The 23839-nt window shown below is 46.3% G+C and overlaps 1 protein-coding gene across 3 annotated transcripts in view; it reads left to right on the top strand.

Moving 5' to 3' along the window:
• The window catches only part of ITPRID1 (ITPR interacting domain containing 1), an 88701-nt gene that overhangs the window by 9340 nt on the left and 55522 nt on the right, over positions 1 to 23839 (top strand). For 2 of the 3 annotated variants that reach the window (XM_045197381.2, XM_024562920.3), the window contains exons 2-4: positions 12283 to 12440; positions 13876 to 13924; positions 14483 to 14526. In XM_045197381.2, coding sequence (XP_045053316.2) covers positions 12305 to 12440; positions 13876 to 13924; positions 14483 to 14526 — 229 coding nt within the window. In that variant the 5' untranslated portion in view covers positions 12283 to 12304. The remainder of the gene's footprint in view (positions 1 to 12282; positions 12441 to 13875; positions 13925 to 14482; positions 14527 to 23839) is intronic. The other variant, XM_045197382.2, reaches the window with a different exon arrangement.

Genomic DNA, 23839 nt, shown 5'->3' with positions numbered 1-23839 from the left:
GTGCTCCCTGGGTGGCGCCATTAGCATGGGAAGGTCTGAAACACAGGGAAGGGGGCTGCAACAGGCTCCAAACTGTCAGCTTATTTTTCCTTCATTGCGAGTCTACCTCAAGCAGGTGTCTGAGGTGAGACGCAGAAATTATATTTTTCTTCGTTTTGTAGCTATTCTTTGTAGCTTGAGACTTTGGTGTCATGTTTACTGAGAACTTTTTTCCTTACTATTGAAGGGCTGTCTGATCATTAAGATGAAGCAAAAGAGTTAAACTCTTTCGTTTTTAACTAATCAGTGAATTCACTAAATATAAAAACTGAGCTTGAGGTGCTGTGGGGTGTTTTAGTACAAGTGGAACCTGCTACCAAAGTGAGAACTCCTTTTGAAAGAGTGGAAAAACTAGTTGATTCAGGGATAGGTTTGCCAGATAAATAAAAGACAGCCAGGTACATTTGAATTTTAGATGAACAGCAATATTTTTGTTATAAATATGTCCCAAATAATGGGCCATACTCACGTTAAAAATTATTCGTTTTTGATCTGAAATTCAAATGTGACCCCACATCCTGTGTTTTCAGTTGCTAACCCAGGCAGCTTGATTTACGGGTGAAAGTTGGAGAAGGCCTTGAGAAAATAAAAGAGCATCATCTACTTTTCTTATTATAAAACTTTCACTATAATTTTCCATTGAAAAATCACCTAATTATCATTGTAATATTATGCCATACTAGGAAATGATTTAATACCAGGGCTAAAACCTTAAAAGGAGAAAGGAATAGTCAAAACAGTTAATGAGTTCAGAGTCCAATGAAGCTTGCCTCATGATGTTAGCATGAGATTTCTTTTATTCATTTCCCAACTAGATGTTGCAATTGATTATGATCATGACTTTATGTAGGGTTTATGCCTGGTTGATGGTTAAGACGCCAGATTGCTGCCTGAATAGCCTTGCTCAGTGCTTCTCCACCGGTGTGCCCAGGGGGGTCCTGTGTGCTGGCAGGCACTGATCCCCTGTCCCTTGGCGCTGCCCCGTAGGGCAGGGCTGGGAGAGCCTCAGGGCCGGTCACGTTCCCAGTCGGGCTCCTCCGTGGGACCCTGGAGGGAGCCGTGGGGGGCTGGGCATGGCGGGGCTCTTAGACCACGGTCCAGGCACGCAGGGGGCCCGCCGAGTGTGCGGCCCTGGATGACCTCTGTATACGACAGAGGGAAATCAGACACAGTTGTGAGTGTTTTAGGAAGAAGAAAATAAGCGCTTTTTTACAGTACTTGTAATTATACTGCAGAGTGCAAATATTTTAAAGTATTTATTTGTCTTTCATGACATTGCCGCTTTTTGAAATAGAATAGGTTAGTCATTTTGTAAAATGCCCCTCAAATTGGACGTGTTGGATAATTCTTTATATTAGATGCAGTTTGTGCATTTTTGTTAGGAACAGCACAAAACAGGGAGGCGTCCTTCTCACTGCGTCATATTAGGAGGATCACAGTGTCGCTGTGGCCCACTCACTCCCTGAGATGTGGCTCTGGGCCATTTGCTTCGCATGGTGTCTGCCGAGCTCCTGCACGGCGCAGCTACTATTTCCCCCTTTGTGCTTCTTAGAGGGGTGCGTTGAGAGGATCTAGGTATCCTGTTGGTCGTATAACTTTTATCAGCTCATTTCTGCACCGAGTCACTGAAATTGTTCCTTGCTACAGTGTACTTCAGTTGATAATTTTCTAACTTCACCTTTCCTTTTACTACTATTTGTTAACATTCTACTCTTAAAAAATAACTTTCCTTCTCTCCATAGTCTGCACCTTTTAGACATGGGAACGTATTACCTCTGCTTCCCAGGAAGGTTTTATTAATTAATATTTTGGCAAATATTGGCTAGTGCCAATTTCCTCACCTTCTGGGTGGTCTCACGCCAGTGAATTTCTGTCGGGGAATCAAACATGGTCATCTGCTGTGTGCTTTGTTCGTTTTCATTCCTTGAATATCAAAGTTTCACTACAGTCACGTTTTTTAGTCATTCATAGATTTTCTGCCTTTGAATTGCCTGGCGTGGCTCCTACTTCTGTGTATCTTTTTCTCACTGAGTTGTAATTGCATGTCACCCATTAAGGATATGAAACCTGTAATGTCACATGTCCCACAAGCATCTTTGTGCTTATTTTTTTATTTTTAACTCTTCGACACGTTGGTCATTTTACCACAGTACCTTTCACATCTTATCTGGTTAAATTCAGTATGATTTCCTTTTGTTGCCTTTGGGGTCACTTCTCTGCAGGCCTTCACCACCTCGGGACTAGAAAATGTTCACCCAGATTTTATGTCATTATTTTTCACATTAAATCCTTCGTACCACTGAAATTTATTTTAATGAATTATTTACAACTCAAATTTTGTTTTGCTTTGTATTTTTTTCATTAACTTTTAAATGTAGAAATAGTTGTAGATTCACAGAGTTCCAGGAAATAATACAAAGTCCACCTGCCTCGGTGGAGGGAACTCTTCGGCGATGCATGAGTAACTCATTTCTGCGTTCGAGGGTTTTTATCTAGGACGAGCTTTGTCTCCCAAACATAATCCACAGGGACAAGTTTGCAATATCATAACAGTTTCATGTAATCGCTTATCAGGAGTAATGTCTGCTCCCTTCTCCGCATCCCAGAGAGTTTGCAGCTTTGGTCGTGGTGGGGAAGGAAGGCCGCTGGCCCTCCTGGTGTCAGAGGGGTGACAATGGCAGTTAGTGGGGAGGGGGTGAGACTGAGGAGTGGGCTTCAACCCTGGTTCCTTCTCCTCACCGCCAGATACTTCTTTGTGTTCTTGGACAGAACAGTTCCTCATCTGTATAATTAAGGATTTTACCATCGCGATCCTTTCCTACTGGGCTGAAACAGGATGCGATTTTTATTGTACAATAATGTGTTTTAAACTTGAGGTCTGCACAACTGAAGATCTTAACGTGAATGACTTGACCAATCATTTATTTTATTTTAAATTTATCGGGGTGGCATTGGTTAGTAAAATTATATAGGCTTCAGGTGTACAACTCTGTAGTGCACCATCTGTATATTGTATGGTGTGCTCACCACCCCAAGTCAAGTCTCCTTCCGTCACCACCACCATTTACCTCCTCCTCCCTCCCCCCTGCCCCCACCCCGCTTTCCCTCTAGTGGTCACCATGCTGTCCTCCGTGTGGATGAGGCTTTTCCTTTGTTTAATCCCTTTACCTTTTTCACCCAGCCCTCCAACCACCCACCCCACACCCCGACCAGTCTTTTTTTAAAGGTATTAGGAAAGGCGTGTGGAAGGGAAGTGTAAACAGAGCTCAGCTGAGAGTGCTCATAAGAGAAATCACCACCTGCGTTGGTCAGAGTTCTACAGGAATGAAGTAGACTCTATATATTTATCTCTATATTTATCTGTATCTATGTAGAGACAAAGACAGGGATAGAGAGACATCTATTCCTACATCTCATTTTATGTCTATAGATTTATTATAAGCAATTGGTTCACACAATTATGGGATATGAGAAGTTCCATAATTGGCCATCTGCAAACTGGAGACCCAGGGAAGCTGGTGGTATAGTTCCAGTTTGAAGCCAAAGCTTGAGAACCAGGAGTAGTAATGGTGTAGATCCCAGTTCCAGAGCAGGGAGAGGCTGATGTCCCAGCCCGCTCAGGGGAGGCAGAGAAGAAAGAATTTTCCCTTCACTTGTTCTTCTCTGCAGGCCCTCAACAGACTGAACGAAACCCATCCACACTGGGGTGAGAGTCTGCGTCACCTCGTCTCCAGAGGCCTATGCTTACCTCTTCTGGAAACACCATTGCAGACACACTCGGAAACAATGATTATCCAGGTATCTGGGCACCCCATGGCCCAGTCAAACGGAGACATAAAATTAATCATCACCCCATCAGTTAAGATGACTTGTGATTTCAGTAAGCTAACACTGAAGAACATCTGTTTAATTGTTGCAAAGCCACTGCTTAATAGCCCTTTGGTGAGATTTATGCTGTAATTGCTCGCATGCATTTCAGTCCCCTTGTCTGGAACGATCGCCTATCCATTATCTCATCTTCAAGAACAAGAGCCCAAACTTCTCCTTCCAAGAGGCCTTTTTTATGCCCCTGAACGAACATTTTCCTCCTTCAATATTTGAGAACAGTTGTTTTGTACTTCTCTCAAAAGGCATATTATATTCTGCTTCAACATATATAGTTAATAAGTGCTATTTCTTGTAATCAACTGTAAGCGCCTCAAAGTTTCTTTGTACCCAGTAGACAGTATTTAATTAAACTGAATTAGTAGATAGCGTTACTGAACACATGTATCTAATAGTTCATCTACACAGTATGCTCTTGTGAGCAACTACTAGCGCACAGTGCTGTGCCTGACATGACCGAAATTACAAAGATGAGTCAGCCACAATTCCCACCCACTGAGAGAAAAGACAGTCACAGTCAGAAGTAATCATTCACTCATGAAGCAGTCATTGCGAACCACCTGCTATCATTCATGTCCTAGACTAAGTACCCTGAATACAAAAATGCCCAAGTCATGGCCCTTGGGCCCAGGGAGTTCATTTAGTTGAGAGGGAAAGGCAGAAGTATCAATAAACCACTTAGCTTGAGTGTGGAGAGCGCGGCAATAAGGGGTTACACAGGTTGCGGTGAGTGCCAGAAGCAGGCCAGGGTGGCAGCAGAGACTGATAAAGAGAAGTTTTACAGAATAAGTTCTGTAGAATAAATTCCACTTGAACTCAGTGAACTGGTACTCAGTAAAGAGAAGGGGAGAGCTAGTAGGAGAATCCGCAGCTGGTGGGGTCAGCGAGGAGGGCGCATTTGATAACTCGTTGTCATGGGGACCCGGAAGGTGGTGTGCATGCAGGACCGACACTGCAGTGCTGTGGGCATGGGGGACCCCAGGCAGGTCGTAGGTACCCCACACCCCTTCACTCTCCCTCCTCAGGAGGAGGCAAGGCAAATGTTGAGAAGAAAGAATAGAAATGAGGAGAAAAGAGGGACTCATTGAGAAAGAAAAAACACTTTGAAGCTGGAAGGGGATTTGGAACAGGGCTAGTGGTAGGTGAATCAGTTGATCCAACATTACCAGCCTCGAAGGCATTTCAAGTCTCCAGGAAGCTGTCTGATGGTTCCTGAATCAGTCACCTTTTATTTGTTTTCACCAGCAAAAGATGAAACCTTGAAGTCCCAGAGAACTGGTTTGGGGTTCCAACTTGGGCACAACTGCCTCATCTTTAAATCCAGCTTGCTCCGAAGTGGCAGGAGTGAGTACCCTTCACATATTTCATGGTGGGAGGAAGCCACCCACAGAACAAGTCATCACAGGCTGCTTGTTCCTCCCAGCTGAGTGTTGACAGAACACTCTCTTCCCCGGAATCTGCCCCGACTTCACTGAATCATTTGGAAGTCTTTACAAGTGTTTGTGGGACTTTGATACTTGGACAGGGAGGACGAGCAGAAGGGCATTGCTTGGCTCCGCTTTGTTGCTTGAGTTTCTGCATGATCTTCCAAACTTATGAGTAACAGGAACAACGTTTCATTCTTCTGACTTTTATAGTTTTGACAAACATAGCTGTAAAGTATTTCTTAAATGTGAGCTTCATTGGTCAAATATTAAACAGTCCATGTGGAAGCCCGAGACAGAATAATCGACTTACGGAGCTATCTCATCTCATTCAATTTTCTCATATAACGCAAGAGGAAATTACATTCCAAGACAACTTAAAACTGCATGCTCAGTGTCAGGCAACCAATTAATTGTTTGTTGATTAATTAAAATAAATTTCTTTTTTGTTTCCCTGGTAATTAATTAAGTTCTAAGATCTTTATCTGCTTGTTTGCTGTTGGAAGACACATAGGAAAAGGTAAAAGAAGGTATTACTCAGATAGTTTTGGTTGAAATGGTAGAAGCAGGCATCAAGTGATTACTCAGAAAACTTTGCTTCAAAATGGAAGTAGAAAAAATATATACGCACACAATACACATATACATACATGTGTGTATGTATGCATATGTATTAAATCCTCAATGGTTTCTAACCACATTTGCTTTGGTATTTCTCAATTCCTCGTTGGCCTTCATTTAAACAAGCATTCATTTAACAAACATACATTGAGTACTACCTTTTTTTTTGTACAATTACGATATGAGAGCTACGATCTCGGTCCTGAATAAAAGCTCAGTGTGTTTAAATAGAAGTCAAACATAGACTTACCAAAGCAATGTGAGAATACTTTAATAGTGGTTTACACTGAACTGCGGGATTCTAGAGGAGAAATTAAAGCCATATTCATGTAAAGAGAACATCTAGACAGAGAGGAGAAGAGGGGGCTTAGGACTGAGGCACAGGCCACTCAAGACATAGAGGCTAGAAAGGACGAAAGCAGGGAAAGAGCCTCTGGAGAAAAAGCTGTGAGTGAGAGAGAAGGAAATCTGGATGAGTGTGGAATTAGAAACTGAATGAAAAGACTGTTCCCACTAAGAGAAAGCAGTCAACTCCATCAAATGCTGCTGACAATTCTAAAGTGATAAGAACTGATAGTTGACCATAAGCTACTGGTTTGAGGGGGTTATAGAGAGGATGGGAGGGACTATAAATTGGAGTCTTTGCTGTGGTCCAAGAGAGATAACAGGTTCTCAAGGACATCAGGTTGGTGGCCAGGAGGTGGTTGGTCTGAGATACATGAAGGGCCCTCCACCTCTCTCTTTTTCAATGGCTTCATGTGGAAGGGTTGGAGGAATCAAAGAAGACTCATAAGTTCTTGGACTGAATAGTGGTGCCATTTACTGAGGTGAGAAACACTGACACAGGACAGGTACGTGTGTGTGTTGGGGGGAGGCATCAAGTAGAAGTCAAGGAAAGAATAAAGAATTGAGGTTGGCACATGCTAAGTTAAAGATGTCTGTAACTATGCAAGTGGAGGTGTCAGAAAACTGGGAGTCCCCCATTCAGAAGCCCAGCGACCCTGCTCAAAAGCTCTGGATCAGATTTGGACCTGTGAATTTGGGAATCAACATCTGTTTCATAGAAAACTAGAGTAGGAGTTGAAGGTTGAGGGGTCCGTGGGAAGCTCTTTTACGATGGGAAACATTGTAGCATGTTGTAAGTTGAAGGGAATGGCCTGATGGCGGGTGAAATGGTGCCCAAGGACAGTCTGTGAGTGGAATGGAAGGGATGCTTGAATTGGGATTCTGGAGAGTGTTCGCCAACGGACAAAGTTGAGCGTGGGCATCAGTGGAGGAAAAATTGTTGGAAGTCGGCAGATTATTGAACTGAGTTGTTAGGTATCATTGGGTCATCTAGATGGACCGTGAAATCTCTCAGAAAGACAGCAGAAATGCCGTTTTACACTTGTCAGTAAGTGAGGGCAAATGCCCTAGATGTGGATGCCTGTGTGGTCTGAGGCACATGCTTCAAAGAAGCAAGGACACAAAGTCTGCAAGCAGCCGTGAAGGACCTGGACGATATGTGCAGTCTCAGGCTATGGTCCCGATTCAGTGGGTGAAAAAAGAAAAAGGCACATCTTGAGAGAGTGGCAAAGGAAGTCGTGTCCACGTTTCAGTTAGAGAAAGGAGGTAAAGGGACAGAGCGAAGAGCTCGGGATAAAGGGGATTTGGCGGTGACCGTCCATGAATTCCAGAGGATACGGGTTGGGAGAGTCTGGGAAGGGTGGGAGACTGGGCCAGATGAGGCAGCACTCACTGCCATATGGCCATGGCTCTAGGGCATGATGGGGTCCGTCCTACGGTCTCCTAGGTAATGAGTAACTCGGTTCTCTTCAGACTCTCCCTTCGTGTGTTAGGGAGATGAATGGTATTGGGCTCATGATAATCATCTTTTCTAGAGCATGAGGGGTTCTGGAGAATTCTTTTTTAAGCTTCTCTAAGTGGTGGTGTAGCTGGGAAATGGATCTTCATGGAGCACATACATGGCTCTGTGTAGCCTTCTCGTAAGTCCTGTTACTGGGAAGTCACTGTTTATGGAGGGAGCAAGGCAAGCTGGATGCTATTTCAGATCTTGTGAAGGCTTGAACAGAGCTAGGCAATGAGGATTCATGGTGGAGACATAAAAATGGTGAGATCCCGCTCTGGCCAGTGTAGCTCTGTTGGCTGAGTGTTATTCCGCAAAGTGAAAGGTTACCAGTTCGATGCCCAGTCAAGGCACATGCTTAGGCTGCGGGTTCGGTTTCCCATTGGGGTGTGTGTGAGAGGCAACCAACCAATGTTTCTCTCTCACACTGATCTCTCTCTCTCTCTCTCTCTCTCTCTCTCTCTGTCTCCTTTTCCCTTTCCCTCTCTGAAATAAATAAAAAGTTTTTAAGAAGATGGTGAGATGCCTTGTGGGCTCAGTGCCTTGAGGCTGTTCTTTCATTACGGTATTTTCTTCTTGACCACAGTGGTGGCTAAGGCTGAGCTTCAGCTTTTAACTGTAACCTTGAAATTCTGCCCATAGTTGAAGGAATTTCCAGACTTTGATGTGGCCTCTGATAGTCTTGGGGAAATCTGTCTCTGCAGGGTCACAGAGGTATTTCATTCTCACATTCCCCACGCATGTCAACTTCTCAGTGATCTCGATACACAGGTCATCCGCAAAGTGAGTGTCGATTCGTCTCCTGTGAGAAAGGCGCCGCGTTGACTGGTGATTCTGCCCCGTCACAGGACAGTTCTGGACTCACAGTGACAGGAGGCAACATGGAGAGCAGAGGGAGAGAGGAAGGAGAAACGGACCAGTGTGGCTGTTGATTCTGTGTGTACATTCTCATCGCTGTTTCCCAAAGCCCTGTGGAATGCTTATTTTGTACTCAGTAAAAGAGATGGTCAGAGATGTTAGGAAATGTCCCCAAAGAGATGGAAGCAGCAGAGCCGGGCGTAAAATCTGGAGTTATGTGACCTGAAAACACTTCCTGCTTTAACCACGTAAAAACCAGGACACTGGCTCAGACAACCGGATGTTCCTTCCCCAGGTGCCCAAGCAGTCAACTAACAGTCACAGGCTATTCACCCTGGGCAGAGGGCTGTGCTGGGACCTGGGGGGACCACAGAGATGGATAAAGCGCAGCCCCCGAGTTCCAGCAGGAGCAGCCTGTGTGCAGGGAGGGGCAGAAAGTTGACCCCAGAGGACCAGATGGCAACCATTGCCACTGCTTTCAGGGCACGACTTCGCTGTGGGCAGAGGCGTCTCAGTGAGGAGGAGTGTGGGTGGTTCGGTTTGCTCAGGTGAAAAAATGTGCCATATAGTTTAATGTAAAAGAAGCCACTTTTTCTCATTTTGATTATTTTTAAAATTTTAAACCTTGATAACATTTTTAATCCTCACCTAAGGATATGTTTATTAATTTTAGAGAGAGAAACCAATTGGTTTCCTTCCCTGCGTACAATGACTGGGGATCGAACCTGCAACTTTTTGGTGTATGGGATGATGCTCCAACCAACTGAGCCACCCAGCCAGGGCATTGACAATATTTTAATACATTTCTTTTTTTGTCTTTTCAATACATTGCTTTTTTGTTTGTTTTTTTGCAAAATTGAGTTTGCAAAATTGAGTCTTGGTGTATGTATAGTTTTGCATTGTCTTTTTTAAATTAAATATGGTAAGAAATTTCCCACATGAATGGAAGTTCTTTATACACATGAGGATTAATGACATAGTAATGAGAATAGAAACGATCTGGAGAGAGAGAAGGAACCGCACAGGGGACGAGGTGGTCCGGAAGAGGACGCACTTTGGCCCAGTCAGTGTTGGCAACAATTGGGTTCCAAATGTCCTGGGGGCAGGAGGGTTAACTAGGGGGATCATCAGAGGCCATGTGCCATAACGTCCACCCTGTCAGTCCACTTGGCAAGTCAGGGCTGCCCCCTGAGCTGTGTCCCTTTCCAGAAGGCTGCTCTGGAGATCCAGCCAGTGGGAGGGAGCCAAAGGACAGTCGTTCAAGCTTCGGAGAATCCATTTCCACCAGCAGACATGTTTTCTAACTGGGAGGGCACCTGCCAAAGCTGGGAGCAAAAGAATGTTTTTACAAAGTGGCCCCTGACCCCGGCCTTTGGCAAGGGCCCCCCCTTTCCCCCACAGGCTTTTCCCTGCTCCGAAGCCAAGTCCAAGTGAGCTGGCAGCACTTTGATCGGAAGCCTTGGTAATGTTTCATGTTGTAGCTGAAAAAGGGGTAGCGAGGCTAAAATTCAACACTAGGGCCCTGCAGCAACGGTTGAGGACCATCGGCTGCGAGACAGCGGCGGCTCCCACTGCAGAGCAGAACCGCTCCTGCTGAGTAGGGGCCACGTTCAGCCGGGGTCGCAAAGGGGCGAGATCGTTCCGGGGGGTTTCATTTTCCCATGACAGATGGCTCCTTTATTCAAACCTTGACACGTTATCGAGTCTGATAGTCCCGTGCGTGTGGTTTAGCATGACTTTGGGGTGGTTCCTCCTGGTGAAATTCTGCGCTGTCAGTTGATGCCCTTGATTATAATCCACACGCGCAAGACGTTGCCAAAAAGAACTTTTTTTCTTACTCAAAAGACCCAAAGCTTATGTAAAATTAAGTAACTAAAAATTAAATGCAGTTTCTATAGGTTATTTTTGTATATTATGAATTCTGGTCTGCCAAGTAGTTCTGTAAGGGTTAGAAACATAATTGGCATTATTTTTGTCTTGTGTCATCCCTGAAATTTTTATAAACATTTGTCTCCTCCCAGAGGATATTCCTAGTTAACTTTCTGAAATTTACTCTGCTCACTGTTAATATAGATATTAACTGTCCACCTTTTGCCCAAATTTTAACTAATTAAAATTTCCTAATAATTGCTATTTTTACATAAAATTAATAGTCATCACAATTGTCATTAATTTTTTGCAGCAGTTTACTGTTACAACAATAAATGCATGTTTATTCTTCCAATGAATGATAGGATGTTTATACATAAAAAGCAGGTAAGGAGACACTTACTGCCAGTCGCACCTAGAATGCTCACCTCTACTTAGGATGTTCAGATGTCCACAATAAGTCTGAATCACTCGCCTTGTTGCAACACCGATTAGAAATGGTGGTGTACGTGTCGTGTGGTCAGGGATTATGCATAAGTTCCAGGATGCAAGACATGCTGCGGAAGCAGGTCTTTGACTATTTGGTCATTTCTCTAAGCTTAAAGAATAAACTAATGCAAATTCAAGTAGATGATGTCATCAGAAAGTGTGGTTTTGAACCCTAGCTTTGCTATTTGATTTTGTACATATTTATTTAGCACCTACTATGTGCCAGGAATTCAGCCATATACTAGAAACCCTCTGGTGAGTAAGAGGGAGGCTGTTTTTCTCCACGTGGCAATGGTCTGGGGAGTTTAAACAGTTTCCACAGCTGTGCTAAGCTTCTGTCTCCTTGCTGTCTGACCATAAGGACATTAATAAACGTCCAAAGAGATTACAGGGCGGCACATGTTTCTTGCACCATGCACAGAATATATTCTAACTGTCCCGATAGGGTAGATGGTACCGCTTCGCAGTCAGGGAAACATGCTTGCAAGCCGGGGCCTGGATTTGAATTCTGACGCCCGTTGGCTTTGGGTTTGCAGCTTAACCCATCTGCTCTTCAATTTCCTGCAAAATTGTAACAATTCGATTATTTCCTATGTTGACTAATAGATTAAATAACAGGTGTATAGAATCTAGCATTAAATCTAGAGCATAATAATTACGCACTGAGGTAAACAGTTATGAAAATTCAGTACAATTTATCCCCATTAAAAAATGAGGAATGGAGAGGTTATATCATTTACACTAGGCCACACAATAAGTTGCAGAGATGAGACTTGGCCAGGCTGTTTTGTTGCCAAAGCCCTTGTGTTTTTTTTATATATATTTTGGGTGTCTGAAAATATTTTTATAGATGTGACTTGGAAAAATTGAAGGCTACCTATTATGTTCATTATGTTAATCATCGTTTTTGAGTTTTCTCCTTGGCTGGGTGTGTCCACGGGTCCAACCTTTTTCTCTCTCACCACATTCCCCACCAGCAGCTTGAATCTACCAGAGTGTGAATGTGGCCTGGTGACGGAGTGTGAATGTGGCCTGCCACATTAGTCCCTGGTCTCCAGTTGCCTCTCCATTGAGAGGGGAACTTTCTCTGCATTGAAACAGGGAGCTGGGCTCAGGTGGGTGAGCCAGGCAACTGAAGATTGTGAACCTGGATCCACTCACTGGCCTGTGAGCATCCTGCCCTTTGCCCTGTCCCTGAGCCACGCCTGAAAGCTGACTCACTGTGTTTCATTTGTGTTTGTTTGAAACCAGCCTGTGGAATTACTCTCTGAGGATGATGGAGGCGCCACAGGGATCTGACAGCCCTCAATGCGGGGACAGGGGCAGGAGAGACATCCTGAGGTCCACCAAGAAAGCGTGGGTTCCCCTGGAGGAGCAGCTGCCTCCAGGCCTTGCCGTCCCCAGTCTGGGTGAGCACGGGCCCTCAGGGCTGCCTGAAACTTCCCTACTCTGGGTGGGGAGGGATGTGTAGCGGCTTTTGCCTGGGGACAAATGATTTTGGAACGAGGATGTGGCTTTGAAGATACCCGTTTTCCTGGCATGCTTCCAGAAACTTCTATGAAATGGCACTTCTGACTTTCCCTACAGACACTCAAAGCACAGACCTTCTTGATGGAAACAGACAACTGAAGAATGAGCTCGGCTTCCACTCCAGTGTGCCCCATCCTAAGCCACCCAGGACCCCAAAGTGTGCAGAGTCTATGTCAGAGACATGAGGCCTCACGCATTCCATTGAAAGGCTTTTATTTGCTGGGTCCTACAAGAGCATCAATAATCACTTAATAGCTCAAAGAGTAGTAGCTAAGAAAACGCTTCTCCCTCCACTCAGGGCGTCCAACAGTTTGGCGTCTCTGGGCCACACTGGAAGAAGAAGAGTTGGCTTGGGCCTCACATTAAATACACAAACACTAACAAAACTGATGAGCAAAAAAAAAATGTCTTAAGTAAATTTATGACTTTGCGTTGAGCCGCAATCATAACCATCCTGGGCCACATGTGGCCCACAGGCCACAGGTCAGACACCCATTGTAACTGTCTGATGGTTTATCTTCTTTGTCCACCACCTGATTCATTCTGTCCAATCACAATACCTCAGCTGAAGAATAAACACCTCTGGACTTTTGGGTTCACCAGACAGACACATTATGAGGGGGTAACTCAGCTACCTCACTGTTGGGAAGGATAAACTCAAAGACAGTCATCGCAGAGTAGCCTGTGTCCAACCAGAATGGAAACAGGTCTTTAACAGGGAGTACTGCCTTTCTGTCCTCTCCTTTTTGCCTGGTGACTCTTTGTTGTACTGGTGATAAAGATCCACCTTAAAAGACTGGTGCCTTTTTAACACAGGGTGCCTTTGGCAATCCTGGGAGTCTAGTGCAATTTGTCCCTGGAATGAATGCAAATTTGGTTTCTAACCTGGCAGAGAGCTCCTTGCAAATAAACATCCCTGGCTAGCTGCCTTAGGTAAATGTCGTGATTCAATCAGGAGGGGCTCCGGGGTGATTTCCATCCCACAAGAGAAAGACAAAAGTCTAGTGTGCTTCTCCGCCTTTTGCACTCACGCCAGGTAATTTAAAATTATTCTAACATCTCCTGCTCTTTGGTGGTTTCCTTCCCTTCTCTTTTATGTTTTCTTCTTCTTTTTTTTTTTTTTGAAGTTACAATGTTTTGGCAAGTTTTTACTTCATTTTCAGGAAAGGCTGATTATGGAAAACATGAATACGCTCACAGTGACATGTAACTAAATACGTAGGAAATGGAGCTGGGGGTGGCGGCTGAGTAATGAAACAGTCATTTCAGCAGGTTGTACTTTGACCGGCTGCTCTGTTCCTTTCTCGTTTGTAGAAGATCCCAAACAACAGAGTATTCAGCAGTGGCTCGACTCTGGATTCTTGTAAGTGTTTCTTTGTGCCGTTAAACATTTCCCTCACATAGATCCATGAAAACAATGTGGGAAGCCCTGCTGGGACAAGGGGGTGGGGCACACAGGGACTTTCACTTCATTTCATTTCATTTATTTACTTATTTATTTTTAGAGTAAGGGGAAGGGGGGAGAAAGAGAGGGAGAGAAACATCAGTGTGTGGTTGCCTCTCACACACCCCCTACTGGGGACCTGGCCTGCAACCCAGGCACGTGCCCTGCCTGGGAATCCAGTCGGTGACCTTTCTCTTCACAGGCAGGTGCTCAATCCACTGAGCCACACCAGCCAGGGCGGGGTTTTCATTTTGTCTGGGTGCTTGACAGATTACTTTCTGTTATTGCAAAAGTTATGTATCAGTGTAGAAGTACAAGACAGAATACTGTTTCAGTCCCTGGCTTCTCCTTGGTTTCTGAAAGTCCTTTTTTAATAAAGCCTAACTCTGCATTTACTCTCATCTATTTAGCTAAAAAGCAACTTAGCATAATTTATTTACACACCTTGTCTGATTCACAATGCTTGTTTCCTTCTAGTGTCTCTGTAAATGAAAACTTCCAGCAAGTCATCGACCACACTGGTAAGGCAAGAGAACCCAGGAGCAGTTACGCTTTGTAAACCCGGGTAGGAGATGTATTAACGTGTCTGTGCAAATAAACATTCTGCAGATGAAAAGGATCAGAAGTTCCAAAGTGGAACAGATCTCAGACACCATCCAGTGCCATCGCTTTGTTTAGTGTGGGGACCGAGGCGCAGGAAGGGTCGGGGGTCATCCAGCGGCCAGTCGGGGCTGCCAGCCAGGACCCTGGCCATCGCTGTAGCTCAGACTCTGGCAGAAAACTCACAGGGTTCCAGGAGGACAGTTTGTAAGACGTGACCATGGAAATGAAGTTGTTTCATTTTTCCTCACAGTGTATTGTAGTTTTATTCCTAAATCTAGTTTCTTTCTATTCCATAGTCTCAAAATTATATCCTCTCTAACGATGCATTTGTTCTCGAAAAGAGTAAATGACTGAATTCTGCAGCGAACAATGCAAGTATGTGTTTCCGAGGCGGACCATGTATCAGACTTGTTACACTGAGATTTGATAAGAACATTATAATGAGAAAAAGAAATTTAATTACAAGTCTCACAGTTTCTATCTTCATTAAGTGAAATACTGTATTTCATAGACTCTAAGACCCCGTCATCATAAAACGTGCTCACACTTTATAAGTTCCAATCAGATGAGAAAGTAAAACAACAAGCCATGGCAATTATAAGTGAACGGCAATCCTGATACGTTCTGATTTTGTGCATGTTAAAATGTGAAAAAAATATGTTTTTAAATTGATGAAATGCCATGAATAATGTATATAAAAATGACATAAATTAGGTGCTTAATGGTTAAAGAAAAAATTATTAGTCTAACTGTTCCTTAGTTGGTTGTTTTTAATTATTTCACTGTTGCCACTGCCTTTTAAGTTAAGTGACCATTGGCTGCAAACCAGTTGAAATTTGGGATTTTTACTTAAAAAGGTTTATCATTGAAATTTTCTTCTTTTCCAAGCTTTTTTTTTTTTAATATACAAGTTCCGTGCTGCCAAAATCTCTGGAGATGTTTGTCCACAATCGAAATTAAGTACCTCTCTCCATCACAGTTCAGACTCAAGGAAAGGCAAAAACCTCGGGAATGCAGGCAGCGTTTCACGTCCCTGGCGGTTCAAGTTGCCTGGGTCACAGGGCGGCCTGGCACCGGGGCGGCCTGGCACTGGGGCGGCCTGGCACCGGGTCTGGGGTTGTCAATAACAGCATTAAAAACGTCACTTCCCCCAAATGAAACACGAATCGTGGCCCTTCCTCCTCTGAATCAAGTCAGTGACCTGGAGCAGCGCAGACATGAGGTGAGGACCCGCAGGGGAGGAAGGATCTCAGAACGGCTCTGAGATTCTGAGATGGGAGATGCAGTTTCCGTCTGCCGGGTCCTGTCTCTTCAGCAAGGTCTCTAATCATAATGGAATGGCTCCTCACAGGTTTAATGGAGCCTTCCCTTTTACAAGGCCCTTTCCCATCCATCACTCTCTAAACCCAGTGACCTGTGTGGTAGCGAGGCTGGTATTCATTTGTGTTTTCCAGGTGAGGAATCTTGGCATGGCGGGGTCAGGTGCCATGGTCGCTGGTCACAGCTGGTTAGTGGCAGGTGGAGAAACTTGAGGCCCAGCACCCCACTATCCCCTCTGTGTGCTGGTGGGAGTCACAGGGAGGTGGATACACACTGAGTTTAGGGAAGCCAGGGGCTGCCCCGGGGAGTGTGGGAGCTGGGACAGGACCAGCGGCTGGGGACCTGAAGGTCGTGCAGACAGTGGCAGGGAGGAGAACCGTGGTGAAGTGAAAAGGAACTGAGGAGGAGAAAGAAAGGTTGTCAGCACTGGAGGGAAAAAGCTGTCACAACCCCCACAATCCTAGCATGATGCGGAATGCCGCAGTGGTTCCTAGGGCGGCCGTCGTAAATTACCGCGAACTCAGCGGCTTAAGAGAATTGTGTTCTCTCCCAGTTCTGAAGGCTGGAAGTCGGAAAGCAAGCTGTCAGCATGGTCATTCTTTCCGGGAGGGCTCTAGGGAAGAATCTGTCTCTGCCTCCTTCTGGCTTCACGTGGCCCCTGTCCACCCTTGGCGTCCCTCGGCCTGTAGCTGCATCATCTGTTCTCCGCCCACGTTTGCACATGGCTGCCTTTCCCCGTGCATCCTCTCCTTTTCTTACAAGGACACCGGTCATTGGACTTAGGACTCTTTACTAATTATATCCTCAAAGACCCTGTTTCCAAATAAAGGACACATTCTGAAGTGCAATTTCAGATACAGACATAAAATGGGGGGCTGATACTATTCAACCCACTACAAGTGGAAATCATTCTGAGGCTCGTTTCCCTCCTCGATCACTTCTAAAACTTGACGCACTGAAGTAGCAACAAGATCCAGGTGCCTGCCCACCTTCCAGGTGACCCAGTACCGCCCACAGGGAGCCGTCTAGTGGAGACCATGCCTCATGAGGTCCTGCAGTGAGACTCAGATTGCAGGTATCATGGGCATCCGCCCGACTTATTGCAGTTATTGTGATCAGTATGGAAAGAAGTACTTACCAAGACGGAGGAGTAGTTGGTAAAAGGGAGCAGTTAATTAAAATGATAGCTGGAAGGAAGCATGGAGACAAAGGGAGTTTCAGGAGGTGCATAAACTGAGGGGAGTGCCCAGGCGGTCAGAGAAGTCCTGAGGTGGGTGTGGCGCCTCCCACCGGCTGCCCTGGAGCAGTCAGTAAAGCTGGCTCTCCCCGTCTGTCCCCCCACCCCGGGACCTCTGCTCTGGGGGTTTTGAAGGCTCTTCCCCTGCTGCATCGCCTACCCAAGCTTATTTACTGATAGAAATGATTTGGGCTTCTCCTGTACGACACAACCTGCCCTTTCTCCTTCTTCAGCTGCCAGTGATGCCTGAGTCTCACATCTCACTAAAGCACTTCACAAAGGATGGTCCCTCCCCAGTCTGTCCTGTCTGCGACAAGGATTAGGGCATCTGAGCTGGGTGGTCTGACAGTCTCGTGTTTAAGCATCTCCAGGGCATCGTCTTCACAGGGCACATGGATGGTTTCTAGGGAAGAGCCACGTGGGCATCCTTCAATTTCTTCTGGAATATTCCACTCCAGAAGCAGCACACTGAGTGCAGGTTAACTCCTCTTAGTGGTCACCAACTGCACAAGCAAACACGTGTGGTTCTCGTTTGGGCGCAGTGAGGATCCACAGACCTTCCTATGACCACAACACACGAGGTAATCAGAGGGCCTTGGGAGGCAATCGTGGGGCTAAATGGACCATGGTCCGGGGTGGTCCTTACCAGGCTGCTGACTCCTTAACCCCAGATTCCGGGTTGAAATGCCTGGGGAAAGGAGCTGCTTGGTGGCAAACCCATTGCCGCCACTGGAGAACAAACTGACACCAGCCCTGACTCGGTGTGTCGTCGTGATGCCGCAAGGCCAGGCGGGCCCACCAAATGCACGCGCGACATTAGGCTTACACAGCGTGTACTTGTTCAACAACACATCTGGGCCCGACTGCAGGTGGGAACACCGGCACTGATTCCCGCAGCGGAGGGACTGTGTCCGTCACAGATCCGCTTGGCCTCACGGGTTATTTGAGGGTGGTTAAATCACTTGTCCTTTTTTAATATTTAGACATTTCTTCTCCAGTCCCCAAGGAGGTCCCTGATGAGTAAACTCATCTCTTTCCACGAGGAACTGATTAAACCGTAAGAACTTACAAAATCAAATTCTAAATTTTGTGGTCTCAATTACAAGAAAAGGTCAAAGTAAATCCAGTGAAACAGAGTAGATGTTCCCGTGATGCTTATCACAAGAAAGCTCTCAGAGCGAAGAGCTGTGCAAGGCAGTGGGTGCAAAGACGTGGCATCTATGGCTCCTGCTCTGAAGAACATCACTCTGACTCTCTGGGACCATTACAATCTGGACGTAGCCTGTACCGATTCTCTAAAAGACGTTCTAGTCTTATCCCCTCTGATCACATCCCTAGTTCGTTTCTTTCTTCATCCAGTTCCTTCTGCCTTAACATCTTTCCGGTTCTGCTCACCTCTTGCCCTTCTTTTGAGTCCTGACTTAACTTCCATATTCCCAATAAGACATTTGCACTAAGAGATTCAATCAGTCACATCCATTATGGCTTCCATGCGTATGACCTTTGGTCTGTGCTGCCTCAAATTATTAGGGAGATGATCAGCCTCACAAACAAAATTATAAATTCCCCTGAGGCAGGAGTTCCCTCTAACATGTCTGATTTCTCCAAAGCTAATCAACGAGAAGATCTTAGTAAAACGGGTCCCTGACGAAGATGGTGTAGTCAGATCGGGAAATCTTCAAAGAAGAGGTGAGGCTTGAACTAGTCACACAAAGAGAGATATGGTTTTGAAGAAAACAAAGAGGCAAAGCAAGACCATGTCATTTGGTAGAAGCCGGGGGGAGCTTGAACAAAGTCACAGCCTGCGAAGAAAATCTCACGTGTGCAGGAATGCCTGCAGAGATGGGCAGACTGGAGCGATGGTTTCGGGCTAGGCAGCAGAGGTAGAAATGTTTCTGTTAAATCTGTTAAATAGGGTGTTGTCAGGTGCCCTAAAAATCCAGAAAGAAGGAATCTCACTCAATGTCTTAGGAGAAGGGTGGCAAAGCAGTGTCATCTCAGGTTCCAGCCAAAGGACACGCGGCTGTAACCAGGGTATGTGTTGAGTAGGATATCGAAGCCCTGCCTTTGTCCACCTGAACAGAGGGTCACAAGTCATAAGTGCCAGATGCCACCAGTGCAGCACCAGGGAACTGAAGCAGGCCTGCATACCTTTGCCATCTCCGTTGTGGTGAACTCTGAACAGTTCCTGCGAAGGCAGACGACAGATTGCAGCATTTTCCCTGGCAGTGGAGGAAGGTGCACACCTTGAGATGAAGCTCCTGTGACCTCACGCTTGGGGTGGGTATCAGTAGTGGGATAGAGAGGGCGAGTCAACAGCAGTCACATCCATTAGGGCTTATGTTTCTATGGCACCAAACAGGTATGTGGACAAAGAAGAACCAAGCATTACAATTGGCTTCGAAGTTTTAAGCATGAGTGTCAGGGAGAATGAAGACTGACTGACTCTCTCTCTCTCAGAATAGAGATTAATAATTCATCAAATGAGACAAACCCTACTGCTGCCTCTTCTAAGTGCCTTGGTCATGCAGGGGTTAAGTATACAGAAAGCTGCAGAATGCTATTATTTTAGAGCCCTGTGAAAATGTAATTTGATTAGTCTATTGGACGATATTCCAAAGAACCAAATGTCTTCCATGAATCAGTCAGAAATGCTTAGGAAAACCAAAATAAAAAATGCTTTCTAAGCCAATAAAGGTGCTAATTAGTGCCTTCTGCGTATCTCACGCCATCTTCCCCAGTAATACATTTTGCAGGGTTAAGTGCGGTGTCTGCTGCTTCAGATGGCAGGCGTCCACCGAACAGTCGGCGGGGTGGCTGCAGACTCGAGTCTCTAAAAGGGAATCAGAGCTGGCGTTTTCACCCGGCAGCGGGCTGCCCTGACAGGGCAGGGCACATTTTTTCTCGCTGCAATTCTCCTCCAAATCAACCCTCGCGAAACTCGGGAAGGGCAGGGCCTTCGTTTCTTTTTTCCTTTCTTCACCCCCCAGTGCTTTTAGAAAGTAAAATCTGGTTTTATAAAACTAATAAAGATGTCTTGGAAGGGGAAATAAATTGGAGAATATATCAAAACCAAGCAACCAGAGAAGTGAGTGAGGAATGAAGGAGGTCCCAGCACGCAGGCTTTGTGGTGAATACAGGCACCTCCGTAAGGGTCTCAGCTTCTGCCCAGGGCAAGCCTGGTGCCTGCAGGAGCTGGAGAAAATCCAGGGCAACAGGCAGTTTGCTTGTTCTTGCTCTGATCTGAGCAGCAGACTCAAATGCCCCCGGGAGCCAGGCAGGTAACCACTACTGAACTGAGCAGGCAGGACAGAGAACAGAATTGCAGAGCTGGTCGCCCCCAACAGGCTGCTGCCCCGAAGAGGCCTGGGCCAGTGTTGCTGGGTTTTCTGAGCTTTAAGGAAATTCTAGGGATCCCAATGCCAGTGGGAACTGGGCCACCAGCTTATGCCACTCAGTTCAAGTTCATTATTGAAAACAGGTGACCTGACCCTAGTAAACCCTGATCAGGCTCCAGGAAGTTTACCTTACAAAGGGGCAAAGGGAAAAAAGGAAAAATAAACTAACAACAACATTCGCCCACCAGGCCAGGAACGGTATCTTCACACTTCTCTGCCCAAGCCTCTCAGCTGCCAGGGCAGAGTGCTGGAAAGGCCAGTCGCACGCTTACCAGGGCCCAGGGCACCTGGAAATGCCAGAAGGAAATGGAGCGATGAACCAAATTAATTTTTCATAATTTTATTATTTTAAAAACGGGCTTCTCTTGTGAATTTTTAAAAAATCATATTGATTTTCCCTGGCTGGGTTTTTTCCAAAGTCTGAGCTTGGCAGCCGAGCAGGCTTATGTGTCTGAATGTATTAGATGGAGATAGACGTTCTTGTCACTTTAAACGAGATCAAGGAGAAAGCGTGTGAGTCCAACAGAGGATGTAAAAGCCGACACTGTGCATCAGAGAGGGCAGGATTCAGGTGAGGGGGGTCAAGCACCCCACCTGACCTCCCCCGTTCAGTGATGGCTGGGCCTGATGGGGAGCTGGGAGGGGGGAAGGTGAGAAGGCCCTCTCCCAGCGGGGTTGAGGTTGGGTAAGGCTTTCGCATGTGTCATTGGCCAGGAAATATCCTCCCGGTGACCTGGCCCACTCCACTTTGCACATTCCATGGAGAACATGTTGCCTTTAGGGGCTTCTTTTCCTCTTCTGGCTTCCCTTGGTTTCCTGGCAACCAGATAGCTCCTGAACATGGATGGCAGGGCCGCTGGGTGTGGTCCATGGAGTGAGGCTGCTGGCTCTGCATGGGTCCTAGAATCTCCTGAAGATGCCCTGGGCCAGGACTCCAGAGTCTTCCGGACAAGTAGATTTTCTGCAGGGCTAGGGTGTCTGAACCCACAGCAAGGCTGAGCTAACCCTCCTCATCCATATCTGAAAACAGAGCGTTTCCTCTGGGACCGTTTGAACAATTCACTGTGGCCACAACGCCAGACCCCTGGCCTGGATGTGCACATCTGTGCACAGGTCCCAGGAAATCCAGAGCAGTGTCAGACAACCAGGAAAGACCGAGACCATGGCCAGAGCGGTGGCCCCGGCAGGATGGGCAGAACCCCGGGATGCTTTAGGAGAGAAGAGGTGCTCAGCAGCTCCAGAATTCGCTGGACAGGCCGACCAGGCACAAAGGGAACCTGCCTTTGTGAGTTACATGCGAAGCAGTGGGTGGAGATGGTAGTGGTAGCAAGGGGAGCAGGGAGAGAGGAGAAAACATTGCTTAAAATTGATAAATATTTATTTTACCTTCCATGTTGGGCAGCATATTTAATTTATTACGGCATCAAGTCATTAATGTGACTGTCAAAGATTACACTGTGCTTGCACCTGTGGCGTGGTTAATAAAGTGGCAAATGGGCTCTCTCATGTGACCACGTCAGTCGGCAACGGCCGCGTGGTTTGAGAAGCCCCGAGACTGGGCCGAGTTCAGTAAGAGGGCCGCCGGGGGTTAGCCAGGCCTGCCGCGGGGGGAGGGGGGTGTTGGATGCTGAACAAATGATGGCCTTAGAACTCTGGGTCTTGCAGGTGCCTCACAGGGTGAGGGAGGAGCAGATGGGACCACACCGTCCAAACAGCTCCCTTTTCGTCTATGTAAATGATTAGAATTTTGCCAAAGAATTTCTCTGCTAAAACCCACAGTTTCAAAACCACTGATGTAATGGGCAAAAAAAGACTGGAGTTTTGGTTCTAAGTTCATTTCTAACTTGGTACATAGGTTTGAGTCCGATATTTTGACTTACATGGGTGTCTGTCCCCAGACGTCACCTAGGACATTTGAAAATGGCACATTTGTATCATCATCGTGATCATTTGCCTCAACATCCCGTCCTCGGCAGCGGCTCCCTGGAATGTGAGTTGTGAGTGGTTGTGTATTTTCTTCGAGTTAGCGATTTCTGAAGTTGAGGCATGCACTCTGAAATTACTGTTTTTCTCAAAAACCCACTCACGCCATTTATTCTGAACAACGGATGGCAGATGAGCTTTATCTCATTCGGTCACCTGCTAGTGAGTTTCTGGTGGTTTGGGGAGCCTGTCCAGGCTCCGTGGGAAAGTGACGTAATCACCTGGTGATGTGGGCTGCGGGAGCAGGGCTGGGGGCCGCAGCACGGGGCATGCCCACCCCTACCCCGTTTTTAAACCTGTATCCCAGATGTGTGTTTCCACCCCACGTGATTCCTGTGCTCACGGAGTTCCACTTGTCATGTCGGGCAGACTTTTACCTGTTCTCTACCTCTTTCAAAGGCAGTTGTGTGTTCGAGGCTGAGTTAAGAATCTTTTTTTGCTCACACCTCAGTTACATATCTCTAGTCTTCATGTCCCTAGACCAGCGTTCCTTTTCCATCCAGCAGTCACTGAGCCGTGAAAAAACAGCTGAAAACTATGGGCACTCTTATCGCCACCCCCAAATGTAGCATTCAGAGACAGGTTCACTGGTATCTTGTGGTCTCTCTGTCGACGCCCACCCACACGAGGACTCTGGCTCCAGGCCAACGGGCCTTTCGTCACTTGCAGCTCCCTTCACAGGTTCCAGTCGCTCCATTTGCTTTCTCAGGTTCCTCCCAACCCGTAGGGAGAAACGTCTTTCTTATCTTTCTTACAGTGAAAAAGTCACATTTTCATAGCAGTGCAGGCTGACGATGGTCCCCAGTTTTATCTGTGTCACTCACTGGCACCTCGGAGAACCACAAATGAGAGGACACAAGAAGACGGGAGGACCTTCTGAGGAACTTGCCCATGTTCTGGGTTTCTCCCCCACCCAGGAAGGATGCGGCTGTGGGGTGCCACGTGTGACACAGGTTCTGAGCAGTGCAGTGGCCCCAAACGGGCCTCCCTGTTCCCCAGGGTCTCGCTGTTCTCCTCTACCCTCAGCACCGCTAACCAGGCGAATGGACCTCCAGCGTTATCCTTCTCACATTTCCTTGTTTGCTCAAAAAATCTTCAATGGATTTTTGTGTCCCGACAAATACATATAAACTCTTCTTTCTGATTTTCAAATAAGCTACGAGACATTCTGTTGGCACTATGGTATTTAACAAAAACAAAAACCCAGCAACTAACAACAATAAGCTGTGGTGTCCTGTAGGCCGCTGAAATTTATTCAGTCCCTCTCAGCCTCAGTTTGCCTCTAATAAGTGG

Source organism: Desmodus rotundus, chromosome 6 (genome assembly GCF_022682495.2).
Source record: "Desmodus rotundus isolate HL8 chromosome 6, HLdesRot8A.1, whole genome shotgun sequence".
NCBI classification, from domain to species: Eukaryota; Metazoa; Chordata; class Mammalia; order Chiroptera; family Phyllostomidae; genus Desmodus; species Desmodus rotundus.
The sequence above is the reverse complement of the archived record's forward strand: the minus strand, read 5'-3'. Positions and strand labels throughout refer to the sequence as shown.